The sequence below is a fragment of the Acartia tonsa genome, chromosome 11, assembly GCF_053477335.1.
Source record: "Acartia tonsa isolate MP-2025a chromosome 11, ASM5347733v1, whole genome shotgun sequence".
Taxonomy (NCBI): domain Eukaryota; kingdom Metazoa; phylum Arthropoda; class Copepoda; order Calanoida; family Acartiidae; genus Acartia; species Acartia tonsa.
This window is the reverse complement of record NC_137270.1, coordinates 21039375-21059186: the sequence shown is the minus strand read 5'-3', so window position 1 is coordinate 21059186 and position 19812 is coordinate 21039375. Positions and strand designations below refer to the sequence as shown.

The 19812-nt window shown below is 32.4% G+C and overlaps 2 protein-coding genes across 2 annotated transcripts in view; both read left to right on the top strand.

Moving 5' to 3' along the window:
* The window catches only part of LOC145331177 (uncharacterized), a 27239-nt gene extending 20929 nt beyond the window's left edge, over positions 1–6310 (top strand). Inside the window, exons 26-32 of the mRNA XM_080175799.1 lie at positions 137–440; positions 846–965; positions 1672–1730; positions 2671–2729; positions 3225–3348; positions 3882–3936; positions 4860–6310. Of these exons, the coding sequence (XP_080031925.1) occupies positions 137–440; positions 846–965; positions 1672–1730; positions 2671–2729; positions 3225–3348; positions 3882–3936; positions 4860–4961 (823 nt within the window). The 3' untranslated portion in view covers positions 4962–6310. The remainder of the gene's footprint in view (positions 1–136; positions 441–845; positions 966–1671; positions 1731–2670; positions 2730–3224; positions 3349–3881; positions 3937–4859) is intronic.
* Positions 6310–19812, top strand: LOC145331614 (putative cytochrome P450 6w1). Its single transcript, XM_080176380.1, has 16 exons — positions 6310–6383; positions 7244–7360; positions 8012–8044; positions 9427–9528; positions 10041–10095; positions 10352–10481; positions 11006–11084; positions 11399–11476; positions 12058–12221; positions 13883–14015; positions 15137–15259; positions 15976–16094; positions 16585–16643; positions 17150–17333; positions 18621–18675; positions 19568–19812. The coding sequence occupies exons 1-16, from the start codon at positions 6318–6320 to the stop codon at positions 19667–19669; spliced, it is 1599 nt and encodes a 532-aa protein (XP_080032506.1). The 5' UTR covers positions 6310–6317; the 3' UTR covers positions 19670–19812.

Below are 19812 nucleotides of genomic sequence, written 5' to 3'. Positions count from 1 at the left end.
AAAACTTTTATGAATTGTTTAAGATATTTCTTTTTTAAATTTCCTTTAAAATCACTAAAAAAATCCTCCTAGCCGTTACCAAGATATTTTGTTACATACTAAAAGTATAGATTTATAAGTATCTTATATATAATAGACAAGCCTATAAGCAGAGATTGGAAACAAAGCAACGCAAAAACGACCTCATCGACTTAATTATTGATGAACTAAAAAAATCGGGCAAAGTTGAGAATGCCCAAAAATCCTCCAAAACAGAAACAGCTGATTCTGAGGATGAGTTTGATACGAATGCCGCCATGGAGGGAGCGAGCGAGGACAATGTCAAGTTTGACAATGATGAAGTTGTGCTGATTGCCAATGCTCTGCTCTTTTTCTTTGCTGGCTTTGACACAACCTCAACTGGGTTTGGAATGGTGTGTCACAAGCTCTGTATGTATCCGGTAAATATAATATTATGTTTACCTATCCCTAACTTATTAATAATAATTAACAATATGAAAGAAATCCTCTTAATTAAGTTTTTTTTGTCTGTAACTTTAAATTTCCATAAATACTCAACCGAACAAATTTTCCATTTTAGGGAAGCTTCAAATAGGTTAAGGGATGATTTTGAAGCTCTTTATAGTGCCTATAAAAATGACGTCATATTGTAATAGTCCAATATTCTAATATGACGTCATTTGGGATACTTCGGCCAAACATTTTTATGGTTTTATTTCTTTTGGTTAATACTATCTTACAGCTTACCGTACCATTTTTTCCTTAAATATTTCATTATTTTGTTGTTATGCAGACCTATTACCAATATTGCCCTTGTTTTTTATTTGTTTTTAATTACAATTTAGGACAAGCAAGATTTAGTCCACGAGGAGATAATGGATGTATTTGGTAAGGATGGAAAAGTCACCTTTGATAAACTGAATCAACTCAAGTACATGGACAAATTCATTCATGAAGCACTAAGGAACCCAATCAATTTTTAATAAATTAGCTGTCTATGAATTATCATAGTTTTGTCTTATAGGGGGGGGGGAGTATTGTCTAATAAGCAAACAATTTTTGATCAAGTGGTTATCAAGGCCTTATGCTTTCTAAAGACAAACAAAGAGACATCGTTTTTTTTCCATTATAGAGAAAAACTTTATGAGTTAAATAGTAATATTTAAAATTATTTCCTGTATATCCTTATTTTAGATATACCATACAGAAGTGACCATCTACATCATTGATGACCTAAGATATCTGTATACATTAAACTTTCTAATTATAATTTGATAAAATATTTTTTAAAGATCAATTTAACGAATTCAATACCAGATATTGAAACAACAAAAGTAAAATAACCCAGGGATCTATAATAGGGATAAGACAATTGCCGATAATTTGATGTACATACCCAATGATGATACCTAAAATTTCCCTTTTTGATCATTACAATTATTGGCCGAAACGCTTGAACACTCATCTTAAGGAACCAACCAAATTAAAATTCAATGAAAGTCCCTATAGTTATTGAGAAAGTTTAGGAAAACATTTTTTTAAATTATGGGGACTAGTGTAATAAACAGCTCATTGTCATCCCCCTCCTCCCTGAATATAACCGATAATAAGAAGAATATTACAATATGCGGAAATTTAGATATAAAAAGTGATTTTGGGAAAAATGACAGGTTTAATGATTTGTTTGCAGTCCTTGAGAGAACCTGCACTAAAAACTACAAAGTTCCAGGAATAGTAATAAATAAGAATAAAGGGGACTATCAACGAACGACAGCACATGATTCTAAGTACCTTCCAGCATTGATCCTAAGTATTTTCTTTTGGAATATAATAGGTCACCATATATCATTATTGTATTGACGAGAAAATTTATGTTTCACCATGTTTTTTTTAGGTATTTTAATTGATTTATGAAGCTAATTCTTTTAATAAAATGGATATTTGATGATACATATGCGAATACTCCTGTTATATAGATTGTAAATTAATCCATATTAGCATTAATTTAAACATACATATGAGATATAGTAAATGTGCTTTTGAATTTTTATCATTAGACAACATGGACAATTAAAGACACCCCGAACTCAACAAAACGTTTGATAGAACTTTGACTAAAAATGCTGGACATTTTTTTACTTTTCTTCAACTTGAAGTGGTGAAACATAAATTTTCTCGTCAATATATTAATTATTAATAGTGACCTATTATATTTTGAAAGAAAATACTCAGGGTCAATGCTGGAAGGTACTTCACATGCTCTTGTTCATGGAAAGTCCCCTTTGGGCGAATTCCCTCAAAGTGCTTAGTTTCACAAGAAACCCACCCCACCCCCTTCATTTTGTGACATAAATAAAGAAGATTATGTTGGAAACAGGGTAGAACTGCAGGGCTAGACCCCTCCTACCCCCCCCCCCCCCTCCTACATAGTTTAAGTAAAAAAAGAAAAAAATACCTTCCCACCTTATTTTCAATCTATTTTAAAATATGGGGGAGGGGTGTTCTCTGATCGCTAGACACTTTAAAGGAAGCGCCTAAAATTGTCAATTAAATTTGTCAGTAAACCCAAATTGGATAAAAATAAGGCTTATATGCTATTAGTTTTATTATTTGAAAGACTAGGTAATATAATACTCTTGATATCATTATTACAATTTGAATTATGTTAGGCATGGACCTTGTCATCCCTGCAGGCAGATCTATTGGTATTTACATGCAAAAATCCATAGGTATACATTAGATACAATTCATTTCATATTAATTTTACAGATTAATTACTAAATTTTATGATTATGTTTAAGATTTTTGCAAAAGAAAACTACGAAAAAAGGGGATTATGGGCTGACCGTATATCATAGTTAGAAAAAATAACAATATATTCCTTTTTTATAGATTTTAAATGATACCCGTCTAAGTCTTAAATAGTTTTTAGTGTTCTCTTTTTCATTGATAATGTTTTGAGTAAAGTCCATTTCGTGACAACGCCTCTCAAGGGGCGTTTCGTAGTACTTTTTGATAGGTATTTTAGGTTAGGTTAGGTTAAGTTAAGCTAGGTTAATTAATTGCCCCGCAGTGTTAGAGCCCTTCTGCAGATGCTAGAAATAGGAGAAAAGCTACTGTGAAATAACGACGAAACACCCCTTATGAGGCGTTGGCACGAAAGGGACTATACGCAATGTTTGTAATATAAATTGAATGCGTATCTAAAATGGTAAACTAATCAGAGAGTGAAGAAAACTTCTACAACGCCAAAGAATTTGACCCAGAGAACTTTGATCCAAATAACAATCCAAACAAGTTTGCCTATGTCAGCTTTGGTCAGGGACCTAGAAATTGTATTGGCATGAGGTAAATGTTTGTTTAGTAGCAAAGAAACTCTATAAGTAATTTTGTCAAGATATGTATGTCTGTCAATTATATTTTAGTGGTTCGCCTTGTGTCTTATAACCAGGTTTAATAAATTTTCAGTCTTTTCTAATCGTTATTTGAAATGTTGGGTATCGGGTTCGAGTCTGCCCATACGAGATAATTTACATAATTTACTTTTACCTTGAAGATTGACCCAATATATAATTATTTAGTAATCTTTAATGATTGTCAAAAGTTTATGACAATTCGAAGGGTATGCATAAAATTTTTCTTCTATTACCACAAGCCGCGCAACTTGAATTTTAAAAATGTACGCATTTTTACACACTCTTGGTCATGGTCCATTGATTCTTAAAAATTTAGCACTTAATTTATTGAAATCCATGAAATGTTTTTTTCTGATACAAAATATTAAAATGAGATATTGATTATTAACTTTAGTCTACGGTAAGTGTGTTGAATTGGACAATACTTTTATCATATAAAAAACTGACACTGTACTTATGTTCCAGGTATGCTATGATGGTGATGAAAGTTGGATTGGTAAATCTCCTTAGAAATCATAAGGTTTATTTTTCAGCATAATGAATAGTCAAGGTTTAATTACTTACTTTTTATATGACTAGCGACTGTGCTCCTAGCATCAAGGAGCTCTGTATTTGAAGGAGTAAGGAAAGTATACAAATAGTCTAAAACCATTCAGAGACCTATATGAAGCTCCAGGAGAACTCAATTGGTCCAGCAGTTATCGAAATCTTAAGCTACAGACAAAAAAAAACATTAATACTTTATATAATAGGATATACATTATACTTTGAAAATGTCAAAAATACATAAATTATTACAATTTTCAAATTTTATTTTGGTAGCTTTAAATCACCCAAGCAAAATAAACATTTTCTAAAGCATATAAGATTTTTTGGGTTATTTGATGTAAATTTTTACAATTGAATTAATATCATAAAAATACTCGCTTTTTAAATGCGAAGCTTTTCTATAATTAGGGTCAGTCCGTAACGGTTAGCTCTTTTCGTTAATTTGGGCAAGTTAGGATTGTCCTATCGATTCCAAACTCTGCATGATGATTCCTGTAGTAGTTAGGTAGGATTAAGAAGGCGTATCAACTCTATAATCGTTACCAGAATGTTCGAACGTTGATTTTTAACTTTTTTAACAGCAAATTTTTATGTGATAAAATTGTTCGATTGATCTGATTTTTGGCATAATGATTCCTAGGACAACAAAGTACAATATTATAAGCGGAGCTTTTCTATAATCAAGTCCAAATGTAAGTATGTCCTTAAACATTGTTCTATATTTAAGCACTTTTTCAACAAATTTATTTCAAATTTAGTTACGACTTTATACAATTATATTCTGATTATTCATTTCTGACACTATACAAATGTTAATGTTACAATTTCAGAGCTTCGCTTTTATGGATTTTTTCATCCTTGTTAAATCCTAATGCTGAATAATAATGTGTAAAGATTGTCCGCGGTAAAGAAATGCACGATATTCTGAAAATCAACAAGGACCTGAACCATTTTGATGGTGGCGTGCCCGTCACAGTTCATAGGAGAGAGGATTAAATCGGAGGTTTTATACAACTAGGAATATGTTTAAAATAAGCATATTAATGTGCTTAAATTTTCATTTATTACTTACAGTTTTTAGGCTCACACGCTTTAAAAGTAAGAGCAATGATAACCCATCCAACTCTTATTTTGAAAAAAAATTACATTAAGGGGGAGGGGGAGTTTTTCGTAGGATTGTATTACTGTGGGTCTAGTTAGGTCAGGTTATATTGGGTACTGGGTAACCCACAAGGTTAGGGTAATTAGGTATAGGCTCCCCAAAATTGTTTTCAATTTATTTCAAAAATAAATATGTGGGGGGGGGGACGTGAATGCAGAACTGCCCTTTAGTGTCAAAGCAGCAAAATTGTTTTTATTCTTACTTCAAACTATTTTCAAAAGCTATCAATATTAATAACAATGCTCAAAAAATGAAAAAGGGAAAGGAAGGTTGCCGGTAAAATCCGTAAAAGTGTGTGTTTTAAGGCTTAAAAATAGTAGTAGAACAATAATATTCACTAAATATGTGTATTGTGTATTTCTTATTGAAAAGAACTATAAACAACAATTTTTTTTTAAAGTTAACATAAATTTTTATCGTTCTACTACTGTTTTTAACTTGAAACACACAACCTTTACGGATTTTACCCGCAACCTACCTTTCCCTTTAATACTTGTAAAATGTTTTTTTTATTTGTGCTTTTTAAGGAAATTTACCTATTGATATGTGATATTTGTGTAGACCATTGTATGTATTATAGACTGATTTTTTTTGCTTTGAATTGTCATAAATTTTATAATTGAGATCTTAATTTTACTAACAATTGTAAAACTGAAAATCATAGTTGATTTTTAATGATTTAATTTAAAGTCATAACAATTGTTCAATAGATTCTAGAACTAATTATTTTTTCGCATTTATTTCTGTTATTATATAAAAAGTTTAAAATGTTTAGATATTGTGCCATTCTCTGTGATCTGATTATTTCATATTCATTTTAAATATCTAATCAAATATCATGTCAAAGATTGGGGACATACCTTCCCAAATCTTCTGTATAAGACATGTATTGTGTATCAGGGGGGAGTGGACATTGGGCTGTTTATTGAACTATTCCCCAAAGTTTTCTTATAAATTGGCTCAACAACTTTGTTGACTTTCATTGGATTTTGATTGGTAAGTTTATTAAGTTGATTGTTTAAACATATCATCTACTAATTGTAATCTACAGAAGGGGTAATTTTGTGTATCATTATTATGGATGTAAATCGATATAATGGCCATTGTCTTATCCCTTTAGATCGCTGATTGTTTTTATGTGATTTTTCTTAGCATAGTTGATAAATTATCTGTTTTTTTCAGACCCGAAGATGTTGCTGGAAATAGGACTTCTGTTGGTCCTGCTATTTGTCCTGTTTTATCGCTGGATGACCAAGGTATTTTTAAAGCGGGGCTTTTTTATGGTGGATATTTCCGTCCAGAACGGTTAGCTTTTTTGTTAATTGTCCAATCTATTTTTAACATTGCATGTTTATTCTTGTAGTAGTTATCTATGATTTAGAAAGAGTAGCAACTCTGTAATTGTTCCCAGAATGTCCGTAGGTCCATTTTGAACATGTAAATTTTTAACTTTTTTAGCAGTAATTTTTTATGTGATACAATTATCCGATTGATCTGATTTTTGGTTTACTAATTCCTAGGACAACAAAGTACAATGTTATAAGCGGAACATCTCTATAATCAAGTCCTAAAAATGTAAGTATGTCCAGCCATAAAGAAATATCCAGTTTTAAAAGGATTTCAACAAATTTACTTAAATATTTGTTTCAAAATTATATATTTAATTTCTGATTATTTGATTCTGACACTCTACAAGTGTTAATGTTCGTTTATCCTACCGTTCCAGAGCTTCGCTTTTATGGATGTTGTCATCCTTGTTTGTTTTCATTTATTGATCCAAATTACAGACTTTTTTAATATATTCAAAATTACAAAATATTTTGCAACAGAATTTGAAAATAGTTGATTTGTTTTTCTGAAATATATTTATGACTAACGGTTACGCCCCCAAGAGGCTTCTAGGGGCACTTTAGGGGTGGGGGGGGGAGAGGTTGCTATCACCCCAAATTTTTTATTTTATTCTTTTTTTAAGTGTATTTTTTCTAGGAGAGCCATATCGGTTCAGCAGTTAGCGAGATCCTTTTACAAACATACAACAGACAAACAGACTCACAGACATCCCTATTACTTTTATTAATGGATAATAAATGGTAAAAATCTAACTAAAATCTTTTAGGACTTTAATTTCTTTGATGGACAACCTGAAGTAAAAGTTGCTACTCCTGCTTTCCCCTGGGGCTGCAGCCCGGTCAAGAAAATGTTTATGGGCCAAATAACATTCAATGATGTTCAGGTTTCAAGAACAATTAAATATTCAATGTTATTTATAAATGCATAAAAAAAAATATTTTTCTCTAACAATAGATTTAGCCTCACAGTTTCTTACGAAGATCATAAAATTTACCAATATTTCCAAAAATCGATGAATTTCAAAGGCTGCTAGCTGCCAAACGGCTGAACGTACAGATCAGGACCGCACACTGTTTTAAGCGGCATAAGAAGGCCTACAAATAATCTGGAATATCCATAAATCAATAATGCACAATTATCTCGCAGTGCAGATAAATGTGCAAAAAAGACCTATTTTACGCGTTTTTTATTCAGTGAAGCTTTCCCTGTGCATCATTGGTTCTTGGATATTCCAGATTTTTTGTAGGCCTTCTTATGCCGCTTAAAATGGTGTGCGAGTATGATCTGTAAGTTCAGCCATTGGCAGCTAGCAGCCATTAGAATTCATAGATTTTTGGAAATATTCGTTACCAGAAATATTTTACCGTTAACTGCAGTTGATCCAAATTATGTTTCTAAAATCTGGGACAGCCGGTCTAAGCCATAGGTAAATCAACCTTTCACAAGCCCTGCTAAAAAATATAGGGAAAATCCAAATATCTAAATTTTAATGAATTTGAGAAAAAAAAGTTTTTTAATTGTTCATTTTGTTTAGCATGAACTTCTGAAAGAATATCCTAACGAGAAGGTAAGTTGTTTTCTATTTACAATTTTAAATAACTGTTAAAGAGCTAAGATATAGTAAATTAAGAACAAAAAGTATTTTCTAATATTAATATCAATCATATTAGGTAATCTAATTTAAATTTTGTGTAAACAAATTTACAAAATTTAGAAATTTAGAAATCGAATGTATAATTTTTTTGAAGTATTAGAAAATTGTTTTCTCACGTTTTATGAAGTTATCAAATGTCTTTCTTCAAAATGAATGGGCTGTATGTTTGTCTGTCTGTATACAATTTTGTGTAGTTTCACCCTTTTTCATATTTTTCTTTTTTCTGGCTAAATGCATTAGAAAATGTTTTTTGTATCGTTCTATGCAATAATTGGATGTCTACATACCAAAGTATTGGATGTGTTTCTTAGCAACTGAAAGGGGACTATGCATAAATGAGAGCAAGTGATTCTAAGCACCTTCCAACAGTCATTTCAAATTTTTTTACTAAAAGGCATTAGTTTAATAGATTTAAATAGAATGCGTAGAAAAATTAACAGTTAAATATTTGTTGTTTATTTTGGTTACTAATATGGACTTCATTTATTGGTCGTTTCATTTAACCAATAGGAGTAAAAGGGATGGGGTGCATAGGCGTCCAAGGGGGGGGGGGTAATGGGGCGATTACCCCCCCCCCAAACGAATTTGGGGGTGCCGTAGGCACCCCCAAAATTTTTTTCATTTTACCCCCCCATTTAAAATTTACCCCTACCCTGGGGGTGCCGTAGGCACCCCCAACCATTTAGGAGGGGGTATTTACCCCCCCCCAAACAATTTTGGGGGGGTAAATACCCCCCCCAAACAATTTTGGGGGGGTAAATACCCCCCCCAAAATAAAAAGCTTGGACGCCCCTGATGGGGTGGTATCATTATTTTAGCCATATGGGAGTATTATTTTATTAGAGTACTTGAAATTTGGTGCAACATCCAAGGGGGGTGGGGTTTAATACCGCATTTCGTAATCAGTTGGCAAATGGCACTTAGACTCCAAATTTCGTTATGAAACTTGAGTAATCTATGGTAGGTTTATTTTCCCTAAATCGAACAAAAAGTTGGAAAAGTAACGGCTCAACCGTTTAGTCGTTTTGGATTTTTTTTCAAGGCAAATTTAAGCATCTTCAAGAAATTTTATGGGGCTTGTAAGTCTGTACACAAAAGGGCAATAGTTTTTTGTTAATTCAAAAAGGCATCAGTTTAATAGATATTAATAGAATGCGTAGAAATATGTGGTATCATTGATTTAGCCAGCTGTAAATATTACTTCATTATAGAGTTCTTGAAATCTGGTTCAACATCCAAGTAATAAAATATCAGTTTTGATATTAATACTAATCTTGTATGATTTTTTTTCTCAGATTGTTGGTTACTTCATGTTCAACTCTCCCCGCTACATCATCAATGATTGGGAACTGGCTAAACAAGTTCTCGTCAAGGATTTTGAATACTTTACGGACAGGAAATACAGTTGACCCATAAGATTATGGCATGCTTTAATTATTATTCACAAAAAAACCAAATAAATTTGATTAGAAAAATAGTTATTTATCGCATCATAGACATCATAGCATAGACAGCTTTCTGCGGATAATAAAGTGAAAAATTATAAGATTAAAACCAGTTTTGTTTGCTCTGAACTATGATTTTTATTTTAATGTTCGTGGAAAATTGCCTGAGAACTGGTTTTAATTCTGCTGATATTAATTGGTTTCGAAGCAAACTGGAAGATATTTATACTTAAACGAAAGAAGCATTTATGATTTTTATTTATTTTAAGAAGATATACAATTTCATCCTAGTAATAGTTTACACAATCATTTAAAGTTATCCAAATCTTAAACCAATAATTTTAATCTTACAGAGTCAGAAAAAGTAATTTTGTTTACCATTATTTGGGATGTACATATACCGTCCAGTGTCTTATCCCCCCTGGCATTAAGCAAGCTGAAGTAAACTGTATTGGATTGCTAGGCCGGCTTTCAAAGATTCTGATCCTATTAACAACCAGTTCATGACTAATCTGGAAGGTAAGCCAGGATTGCCTATTTAATTTAATACCTGTTTAGGTTAACATATGTAGTAAATAGACATTCTTTAACAATGTTATTTAATAAAGTGAACTCTGTAGCGGGCTAAAATAATCTTCCTCATCCCGCTTCTTTACCCAATCCCCTCGTACTGGATAAACGACCCGACCAATAAATGCCAGGGGATATTGTAACCTAAATTGACAACAGTTTTTCTCCTGTCATAATATCCACGTATATTATACATCCATTGTAGGTGAAGACTGGAAGAAAATGCGGATGTTGATGAGCGGTGTATTCACCAGTGGAAAGTTGAAGCTAATGTTGCCCCATATTGTTAAAATTGGAGATAACTTTGCTCATTATATTGATAAAATTAGTCAGGAATGTTGTTTTTAAATTATTGAATATCAGTTTATTACAATAGTCCGCAAAGTTTTTTTATTTGGTAGTTTGAAAACCTTTGTTGATTTTTTTAAAAATTTTGTTTGGTTGGTTTATTAAGTTTTAACCCCTAATTGTAATCTATAGAAGGGGTAATTTTGTGTACCATCATTAGGGATGTACATCTATCTTTTAATCATCTAAACTGACTATTCCATTAATTTCTTAAAACTTAGTGTTAATCCAAATTTAGGTTTTTGAATTGCTTCTATCCCTCCTAAAAATGTAATTTCATCATAACAAAATGTGTGAGGGGCTACGTTTGTAATAATATATGTACTACTCTCCCTTAATTTAAATTTATTTCAAAAAGATAGGGGGACGGGGGGGTCCTGCGCTCGATTAGGCTCTTTGACATTCATTAATCTAAATGCCTTCTTCCCATAGTTAAGAAGCACTAATAATCTAGGGCCAGGACATGCCTCAAACAAACATGTAAAAAAACAACGTGAATGAAACCATAGGAGGGTAAAGAAATTGATATGAAGGATACAGCTGGTCTTCTTACACTGGACTCCATTGCTACTGGAGGTTTTGGCATCCAGGTACAAATTTTATAAAAGATAATTGTTTATAGTAACGTGTTATAGACACCTTTCCGCGGATATTAAAATGAAAAATAATGAGATTAAAACTGGTATTAATTTTATTATATTTATTTTATTATTAGTGTGAAATTGGCTGTAACACGATGCATGATTGTTCAGTTCTAATCCAGCGGATATTGATTGGTTTTTAAGCCATAATAGAAAATAATTTATTAGCCAAGCATTATCTAAAATGGTAGATCTATTATCAAATTAAAATTGAAGACCTAGAGATTAAAGGTGCAGCTGACTGCTAGTAATTTTTTTCTAAGGTTAATTCCTTTGAAGATGAAAAGAACACCTTCCGCCTGCAAGCTCTGGCATTAGTTGGAGCACCTGGATATTCAAAGGTAAACACAGAAAGTTAAACAGTGCTGCCCATTGCCCCTGCCGATGGCACTGATACTCCCAATGCTGCCAATAAAACATGGATCTTTAAATCAAAATTGCAGTGGTGAGCCGGGAAACACATTGGAAACACCCACCGGCTCAACACTGTCATTTTGATTTAAAGATCGCGATTAGGTGAGCTACTTTCAAAATCGGCTCACTGCAGGGAGGCAATGGCATTGGCATCACTGTGATTTAAAGATCCACCTCAGATATTTCCTTGGTTTGCCAAGTGTTTAATAGTTTTTATCTTATTTACGCGTGCTGGAATGGATATTCCAAATATTCTGTCAATGTTTGAACAAATGGCAAAACTTGTGGACAAAGATGGTTGGTCTGTCTGTCTGGTACACCTAAAATTAGGCTCAATATAGCCGATTTTCAAAATTCTATTTAAGTGAAGAAAATTATTTAACTTAATTGATTTTAAAGTATTGGGGTCATTTGATTTTAAAGGACATTCATAAGACAATAAAACCCCCTACTTTATATAATAAGTTATATATCCTACTTCAAATTGCTTAAACTATCTTATTTTCAGCAAAGTGCCTTAATGGCCATGATAAAGATGTTGCTTATCAACGCCTGCCCCAAGCTTGCTATTGACATCCTCAAGTTGAAGATTATTGACGGAGATGCTATAGCTTTCTTTGCAAAAGTGATTAGAGAAACATATAAGCAGCGACTTGCAACAAAACAGCGCAGGTGCAGTTTCTTGATACTAATTATAGTACTTATAAAAGACTAGTTTTCTATATGCATATCTATTTCTCAATAAATCTATTTTCCTCACCCGGCATTACTATTTAAAGAATGTAAATATTTAATAATTTAAATGATTTTAAAAAGATTTTTTAAATTATATTTTTTTTGTTTACAATACCATCACCAAAGGGTTAATATGATTACTACAATTTTAGTTTAATATTTGAACACACAAAGTGTCGCCACAATCGAATTCTTTTAAAACAGAGTTTTCTTAAATTTATTATATTATAAATTTAAATTTTCTTTTTCATGATTAGAAATTAAATACTTCAATATAATGTAAATAGCAACATGAAATGAAAAAAATGAATTTATTTTTAATAGAGTAAAATAATGGGTCTTATCGTTCTGGCCAATGGGATTTTATTATGGATTATTGGAGCACTATAAGTTTTAAACATATATTCCTTGGAAGACTTGAGCTCATTTATAGACATTTATTTACTAAGTATATTTGCGATTACTTTTATTTAATGAAATCTTCCAATTTTTAACATGTACAAAACGGCCTGTTTAATTGCTTCAAGATCCATGTCAGATCTATTTAGGAAATAAATGTCTATAAACGAGCTCAAGTTTTCCAAGGAATATATGATTAAAACTCATAGTGCTTCAATAATCCATAATAAACTCTCATTGCCCAGAACGATAAGACCCATTATTTTACTTTATTAAAAATAAATTCATTTTTTTCATTTCATGTTGCTATTAACCTTATATTGATGTATTTAATTTATAATCATAAAAAAGAAAATTTAAATTTATAATATGATAAATTTAAGAAAACTATGTTTTAAAAGAATTCGATTGTGGCGACATTTTGTGTGTTCAAATATTAAACTAAAATTGTAATCATCATAATTAACCCTTTGGTGATGGTAATGTAAAGAAAAAAATATAATTTAAAAAAATCTTTTAAAAATCATTTAAATTATTAAATATTTACTTTCTTTTAGACAGTAATGTCGGGTGAGGAAAATAGATTTATTGAGAAATAGATATGCATATAGAAAACTAGCCAATAGGGAGATAATTATATCGAGCCAACTCTAGTTTCCTATATAGATCTGACATGGATCTTGATGCAATACAGCAGGCCGTTTTGTACATGTTAAAAATTAGAAGATTTCATTAAATAAAAGTAATCGCAAATATACTTAGTAAATAACATCATACTGGCCTACTATTGGTCAATTAAAATGTATTCTGTCCTGCCATTGGTAATTTAGTCTCTTTGTATTGGACTTTCATTGGTCATTTGTTTTGTAAGACGTAATTTTTCTATATTTACTATAAACAGCTTCAGTTTCTTTTCTTATTATCTCTTTTTATGATCTGTATGAAATAAAATTAATTTTTTTTTTTTCTTCTTCAATTAATTTGTTTATGCTTTCTTTCATTGGTCTTTATGTCTTTCCGATTTGTTTCTTGAATATTTTTTTTTTAAGCATTTAAGAATGATTTTAAGTTCTCTAATGGAGTATTTGAAAGTCTATTAAACAAAGTAGAAGGTAGGATGTATGTTTGCCACTCTCTATATGGAATTTTGAGTTACTTGGCCTTTTTTCATTGGGTTCAAAGAAATTATTTTCTTTCAGAAATGATCTAATCGACCTTGTTATTGATGAGATGAAGAAATCCAAAGGTGATGTTGTCACTGTGAATGGTGAAGCAAAACAGTTTGAGTCGGAATTTGAGGCTGATGCCGCCATGAATACTGATAATATCAAGGCAGGGGATATGATATGAAATATAGATCATTTAGAGAACTCAATGGCATCATTCGCTTGTATTGGGATGCAATACTCTAACGCCCACTGGTGGATACTAGGTTGAGTAACATCCAACAGACAACCAATCCTTGGATTGCACGTCCTTTGTCTGAGGAGTTCTAACTGTGCATGGTAATGAGTTGCGCTTGTTTATGGGTCAAGGTATTCTACCTACCCTAACAATTTATGTCGTGCGCCTGATATAGCAGCAGTAGTAACCATTTTTAGTGTCTTTAGTTTTGACGCGGTGTTGGGATGAGATTCGAAGCTATCACCTTCCCAACGTGTTGAGCCACGGTCGCGGGTACATATGAAATATAACCCAATGTAATCTCATAAACCACATTGTTGCATTTTGATGTACCTGTATCAAATATTCCTTATTTGTAAACAACCAACCCTTTTGATTGACCGGCTTTTGTTTACAATTCATAATCTATGTTTATTGTAACTGAGCCAAATCATGTTAATTACATTGTCTAATGGTCTTTATATAACCAACACTTTAATTGCACGACCATTTCATACAGGAAAGTAAACCACAGGGTCTTAATTTACTCAACCTAACTTAAGTCTTGATGTTATAAGGAATTCTAGACATTCAGCCCTTTGATTGCAATACGTGTGTAAATAGGAAAGTGAAATGCATGGTATTATTTTGATAAACATTAATTGATTTAATGAGAAAATTTAGACATTAGGCTTTTGGGTTGCATTGCCTTTGTCCCATATTTGTTTCTGAAATTCCCTTACTCTGATTAAAATTAGTCTTACATAATCAGTTAGAATCTTTTGTAATGTTTTATTTTTATTTAGAAATTTTAATGATATTCCCTAGGGATTCTCTGAAACACACCTTATTCCTAAATAAGTTTTTAACTAATTTGGGGGAGGGTACCACCTCTCTTCCAAGACATATCGCACTCCGAAAAAATGAACTTTTTCTTCATAAATCTGAAATTAAAAGTGCGTGTGTCGACTCCCCCCCCCCCCCCTCCACCCCCACCTTTAGGAGCGTAGCCCCTAGTGAACAATAAATCAAATAAACAATTATCATTTATCCCTGAACTATAAACACAGGATACAAAGTTTAAAGACGAGGAGATAGTTCTTATTTCCAATGCTTTGTTGTTCTTCTTTGCTGGCTTTGATACAACCTCCCTGGGTATTGGTATGACATGTCACAAGCTCTGTATATATCAGGTAAACCTATACTTTTTTTGGCCTTGTTTAAGTAACCGGACAAAGTGTCTCAAAAATCAGCCATGTTACGTCATAAAAACGAGAGGAGAAGTGGGAAAGAAACCTCTAAAAAAGAGATGGATATTGGACAACCCCTCATTTTTATGACGTCACATGGCTGATTTTTGAGACACTTTGTCCGGTTACCTTGTTTTAAGCGAAGCCTTTTTTATAATTTGGGTCGGTCCATCAATCCGTTCGTCCGTCTGTACGTTCATAACGGATAATTTAGGCATATTAGAATTGTTCTATCGATTTCAAACTATACATAGTGATTCCTGTAGTACTAAGGTACGATTTAGAAAGCCTAGCAACTCTGTAATCGATAACAAAAAGTCCGTACGTCCATTTAAAATATTTTAATTTTTATTCAACAATTTTTTATGAGCAATAATTATCCCCTTCGTCTGATTTTTAGAATAAAGATTCCTATTACATCAAGGTATTATCTTATAAGCGAAGCGTCTCTATAATTAAGTCCTAAAAGTGTAAGTATGTACCTTAAACAATATCCTGTATTTAAGCCTTTTTACAAAAAAAATATACTTACAATTCTGCTTATTTAGTTCTGACACTCTACAAGTGTCAATTTCCATTTGTCCTACCGTCCCAGATCTTTGCTTTTATGGATGTTGTCATACTTGTTATTGAATTATTCTACATAAAATGTAATTTAGGAAGTACAAGAGAAAGTATATGAAGAGATAATGGATGTGTTTGGAAAGGAGGGTAAAATTACTTTCGACAAGCTGGCAGAACTCAAGTATATGGATAAAGTTATTTCTGAAAGCCTTAGGTAAACTTTTTTATTTAAAGATCTCTTTCCATGCATTTACGTGATACTAATTTTTTTGTGGTAACTCAAATAATATGCATTCATTTATAAACCTACAGCCTATTGATTTAAGATGATGGACAGATATGGTTCTTATTTACACTGAAGCTTGGTTCAAAACTATCAGGGTGGAGGGTACCCTGAAAATTTACCCTGAAAACAAAATACCCTCTAAAAATGTTTTTTTTTTTTAATCTAAAATGTAAAGTCGACTCATCATCACCCCCTCCCTTCCCCCAAGTGCCCCAAGAAACGTAGTCAAAAGAAATTCTAAGACTTGGATCTAAAAACAAAATAGCCTAAAACCATGGGACCAATGAGAAGCTTCCATAAAATGGAGAACTCAATCAGTTAAGTATTTATCGACTTAAGCTACAGACAAAACAAGCTTAATGCTAAATATATAAGAGGAAAGATTACATTTAGATTTTCAGATAGTTTTATATAACAGGTTTACAACAATTGTCCCTCAGCTGGAAAGGCTGTGCACCAAGAACTACAAAATTCCAGGTATTCAAAAGAGTTAAGGTTACCATAAGGTTTTTACAAAAATATTAATTTCATATATTTATGATTAAAACATGATTTTACATACTTTTGATAAAATTATCATAGTTACCTTAGATGCGTGTGTTTAGCTATAGCTTCTTAGTGTTTGGACCTAAGTTGTCATGGAGTAGGACAAGACTCTTTTGAATACTAGCCACATTTTATATGTAAAACTTAGGAATAACTATTGCTAGCCAAACAAATTTCTAAGGATATAATCAACATTGTTTTACGAAAAAGGATTTATTATTACTTGGATCTTACACCCGATTTTGATGTTCTATAATAAAGCGAACTCTGTAGTGGGCTAAAATAATGATCTCCCCCATCACCCCCTCTTTACTCCATCCACTCCCCACTACTCGATGAACGGCCCGACCAATAAATTCGAGGGGTTATTGCAAAATAAATTGACGACAATTTTTCTCCTGTCATAATATCCAATTTTATTTTACATCCATTTTTAGGAACCAATGTTGTGATTCCCAAGGGCAGAGTAGTGAACGTCTACACCCAGGCTTTCACTGACAGCAACGACAATTTCTACAACGCTAAAGAATTCGATCCTGAGAATTTCAATCCTGATAACAATCCGAATAAGTTTGCCTTCGCCGCCTTTGGACAGGGACCAAGAAACTGTATTGGAATGAGGTAATACTTTTTCTCGTATTCATTCGAATCCGGTGGATAGGAACCGGTTCTCATCCATACGAAAAAACTATGTCTAGCATCGTATTATATCCAGCTTTTTACGAATATAGAAATGTACAATAATAAGATTAAAACCAGTTTTTTTTAGCCCGTGCATTCGGCATCTCGGGGATAAAAAAACTGGTATTAATCTTATAATTGTACATTCTATATCCGCGGAAAGCTGTTTATAATACGATGCCAGAAATAACTATTAGTAGATATACATAAATGGCAACAAATAATTAAGGCATCCTAAATTTATCTATATAATTTTCTGAATGTTCGTCAAATAATTTTGCATTGTAATTAGTCAATTCTATTTTTGACCAAATCATTTTCCATACATTTATTATTTAACTTTACTTTTCAATACTTAAAATAATTGGTGTTTTTTTCAAAGTGCCTACCAAGCATAGAAAGCACATATCCCCATAGGCGTCCAAGGGGGGGGTAATGGGGCGATTACCCCCCCCCAAATGATTTTAGGGGTGCCGTAGGCACCCCCAAAATTTTTTTCATTATACCCCCCCCATTCAAAATTTACCCCTACCCTGGGGGTGCCGTAGGCACCCCAACCATTTAGGAGGGGGTATTTACCCCCGGGGTAAAAATTTTGGGGGAGGTAAAAAAAATTTGCGGCGCGCTTCGCGCGCCATTTTACCCCCCCCCCAACACGAATTACCCCCCCCCTAAAAATTTTTACCCCCCCAAAAAATAAAAAGCTTGGACGCCCCTGCATATTCCCCTTTAAAAACTTTTCTTTCTCTAACCATTGCATTGGAAGGGGGGGCTATAACCCTGGATGGGGCCTATAGCAACGGTGCCCTTGCACTGTGTGGCGGCTACCCAGTAACCAACATTACCTAACCTAAGCTGACCAAAAATTAATAAAAAGCAAACTAAAAACAACCTTTAAACTTACTGCTAGAACTTGAATATTTTCAATGTACATGAGTACATAGTGCCTATAAAAAAAAAAGTTATAATGTCCTACCCATGGTCAGTTAGAATTTATATCAGCTTATTCCAACACATCGTAAAATTGACGACCTCTCCATTTGCCCCCCAAATATTATTTTATATTTGATTCGCTTGTTGGTTATACCTTATATCTGAATTTATATTGGCCTGCCATTGTTAAATTAGTCTCTGTCTTGGTCTATCATTGGTCATTTGTATTGTATGACTTCTGTTTTTTATAGACTTCTATAAACAGCTTGAATAGATATTTTTCTTTATTTGTAGGTACGCCCTGATGGTTATTAAAGTTGGATTGGTAAATCTTCTCAGGAATCATAAGGTAACAAAAAGTATTTAAGTAATATCGATAGAGTGATAAATAGCTGTGTAACCCTTTTCTTTTTTCAAGGGCCTTGTGACGTCTTTGGGTTGGGTCTTTGCTATCAGCTGGATCTTTCAAAAATGTAAATACAGCCGGGCATTTAACAGCTGAATTTAGAAAGCAAAGTTCAATGAAATTATTCTCGCCTGCAGAATTTTAGGTCCTTGCAATTGGGAAGATTTTATTAATCTTTTTATACATCTATACTATAAATCTATTCAAAAAGTAACAATTTTTCAGTGTAATATCTTTTTATATTATACAGGTATACAGGGTTAGGACAATGAATGCAAAATTCATCATTTTGGCTGTCTTGCACTTTGGGCTCTAGTGCATAGAATGCCGCTAAAGATATTCTCCTAGCAGACGGAGTTTTGTAAACATTATCAACACAAACACTAGCAGACAATAATGTTATGATAATTCTGTAAATAAACATTCCAATCAGCCCATTATTAACATCAATTTAGTCCTAATTGTGAAATATTTAAATAACTTGTTAAGTTTTTTTCTTTTATAATCAATTACAGACTATTCACTGCTTGATAAGACAGGAAAACCTTATAATAACATTTTACTTTGTAATTATCCAAATCAAATAAGTTTGCTAATTTTTTTTCAATATATAAATCTGACTTTGAAGATTATATAAAGAACTCTTTAATCGAATAAATTGCTTTATCTCTTAAATTCTTGAAAACCATGAAATATTTATTTATTATATTAAACTCCACAAGACAACGAAGAAAATGATATTTTGATAACTAATTTCTGGCAAGTGTAAGTGGGTTAGATTAGGCAATACTTTTGTCCCTTTAACAAACAAAAAACAGCCTGTATATTTATTTAGATTGTACGTGGAGACAAAATGGAGTCAGAGCTCCGACTGACTCCAGAAATGAACCATTTTGTCGGTGGTTTACCTGCTAAGGTTGTAAGGAGAGAAGATTAAAAAGAGATAAAGGCAGAAAATGCAATGGAAATATGTTTCAAGTATGGCTTTTAAACCGATTAATATCCGCTGGATTAGAACCGGTTCTGATACAGACTGATAAATCATGTATCGTATCGTATTATAGACAATTTTCAAAATTG

Coding starts and splice junctions, on each gene's coding strand:
- LOC145331614 (XM_080176380.1), top strand. CDS start 6,318: ATGTTGCTGGAAATAGGACTTCTGTTGGTCCTGCTATTTGTCCTGTTT. Junction 10,096..10,351: donor GTTCATGACTAATCTGGAAG/GTAAGCCAGGAT, acceptor CATCCATTGTAG/GTGAAGACTGGAAGAAAATG. Junction 16,095..16,584: donor GTTATTTCTGAAAGCCTTAG/GTAAACTTTTTT, acceptor TTTATATAACAG/GTTTACAACAATTGTCCCTC.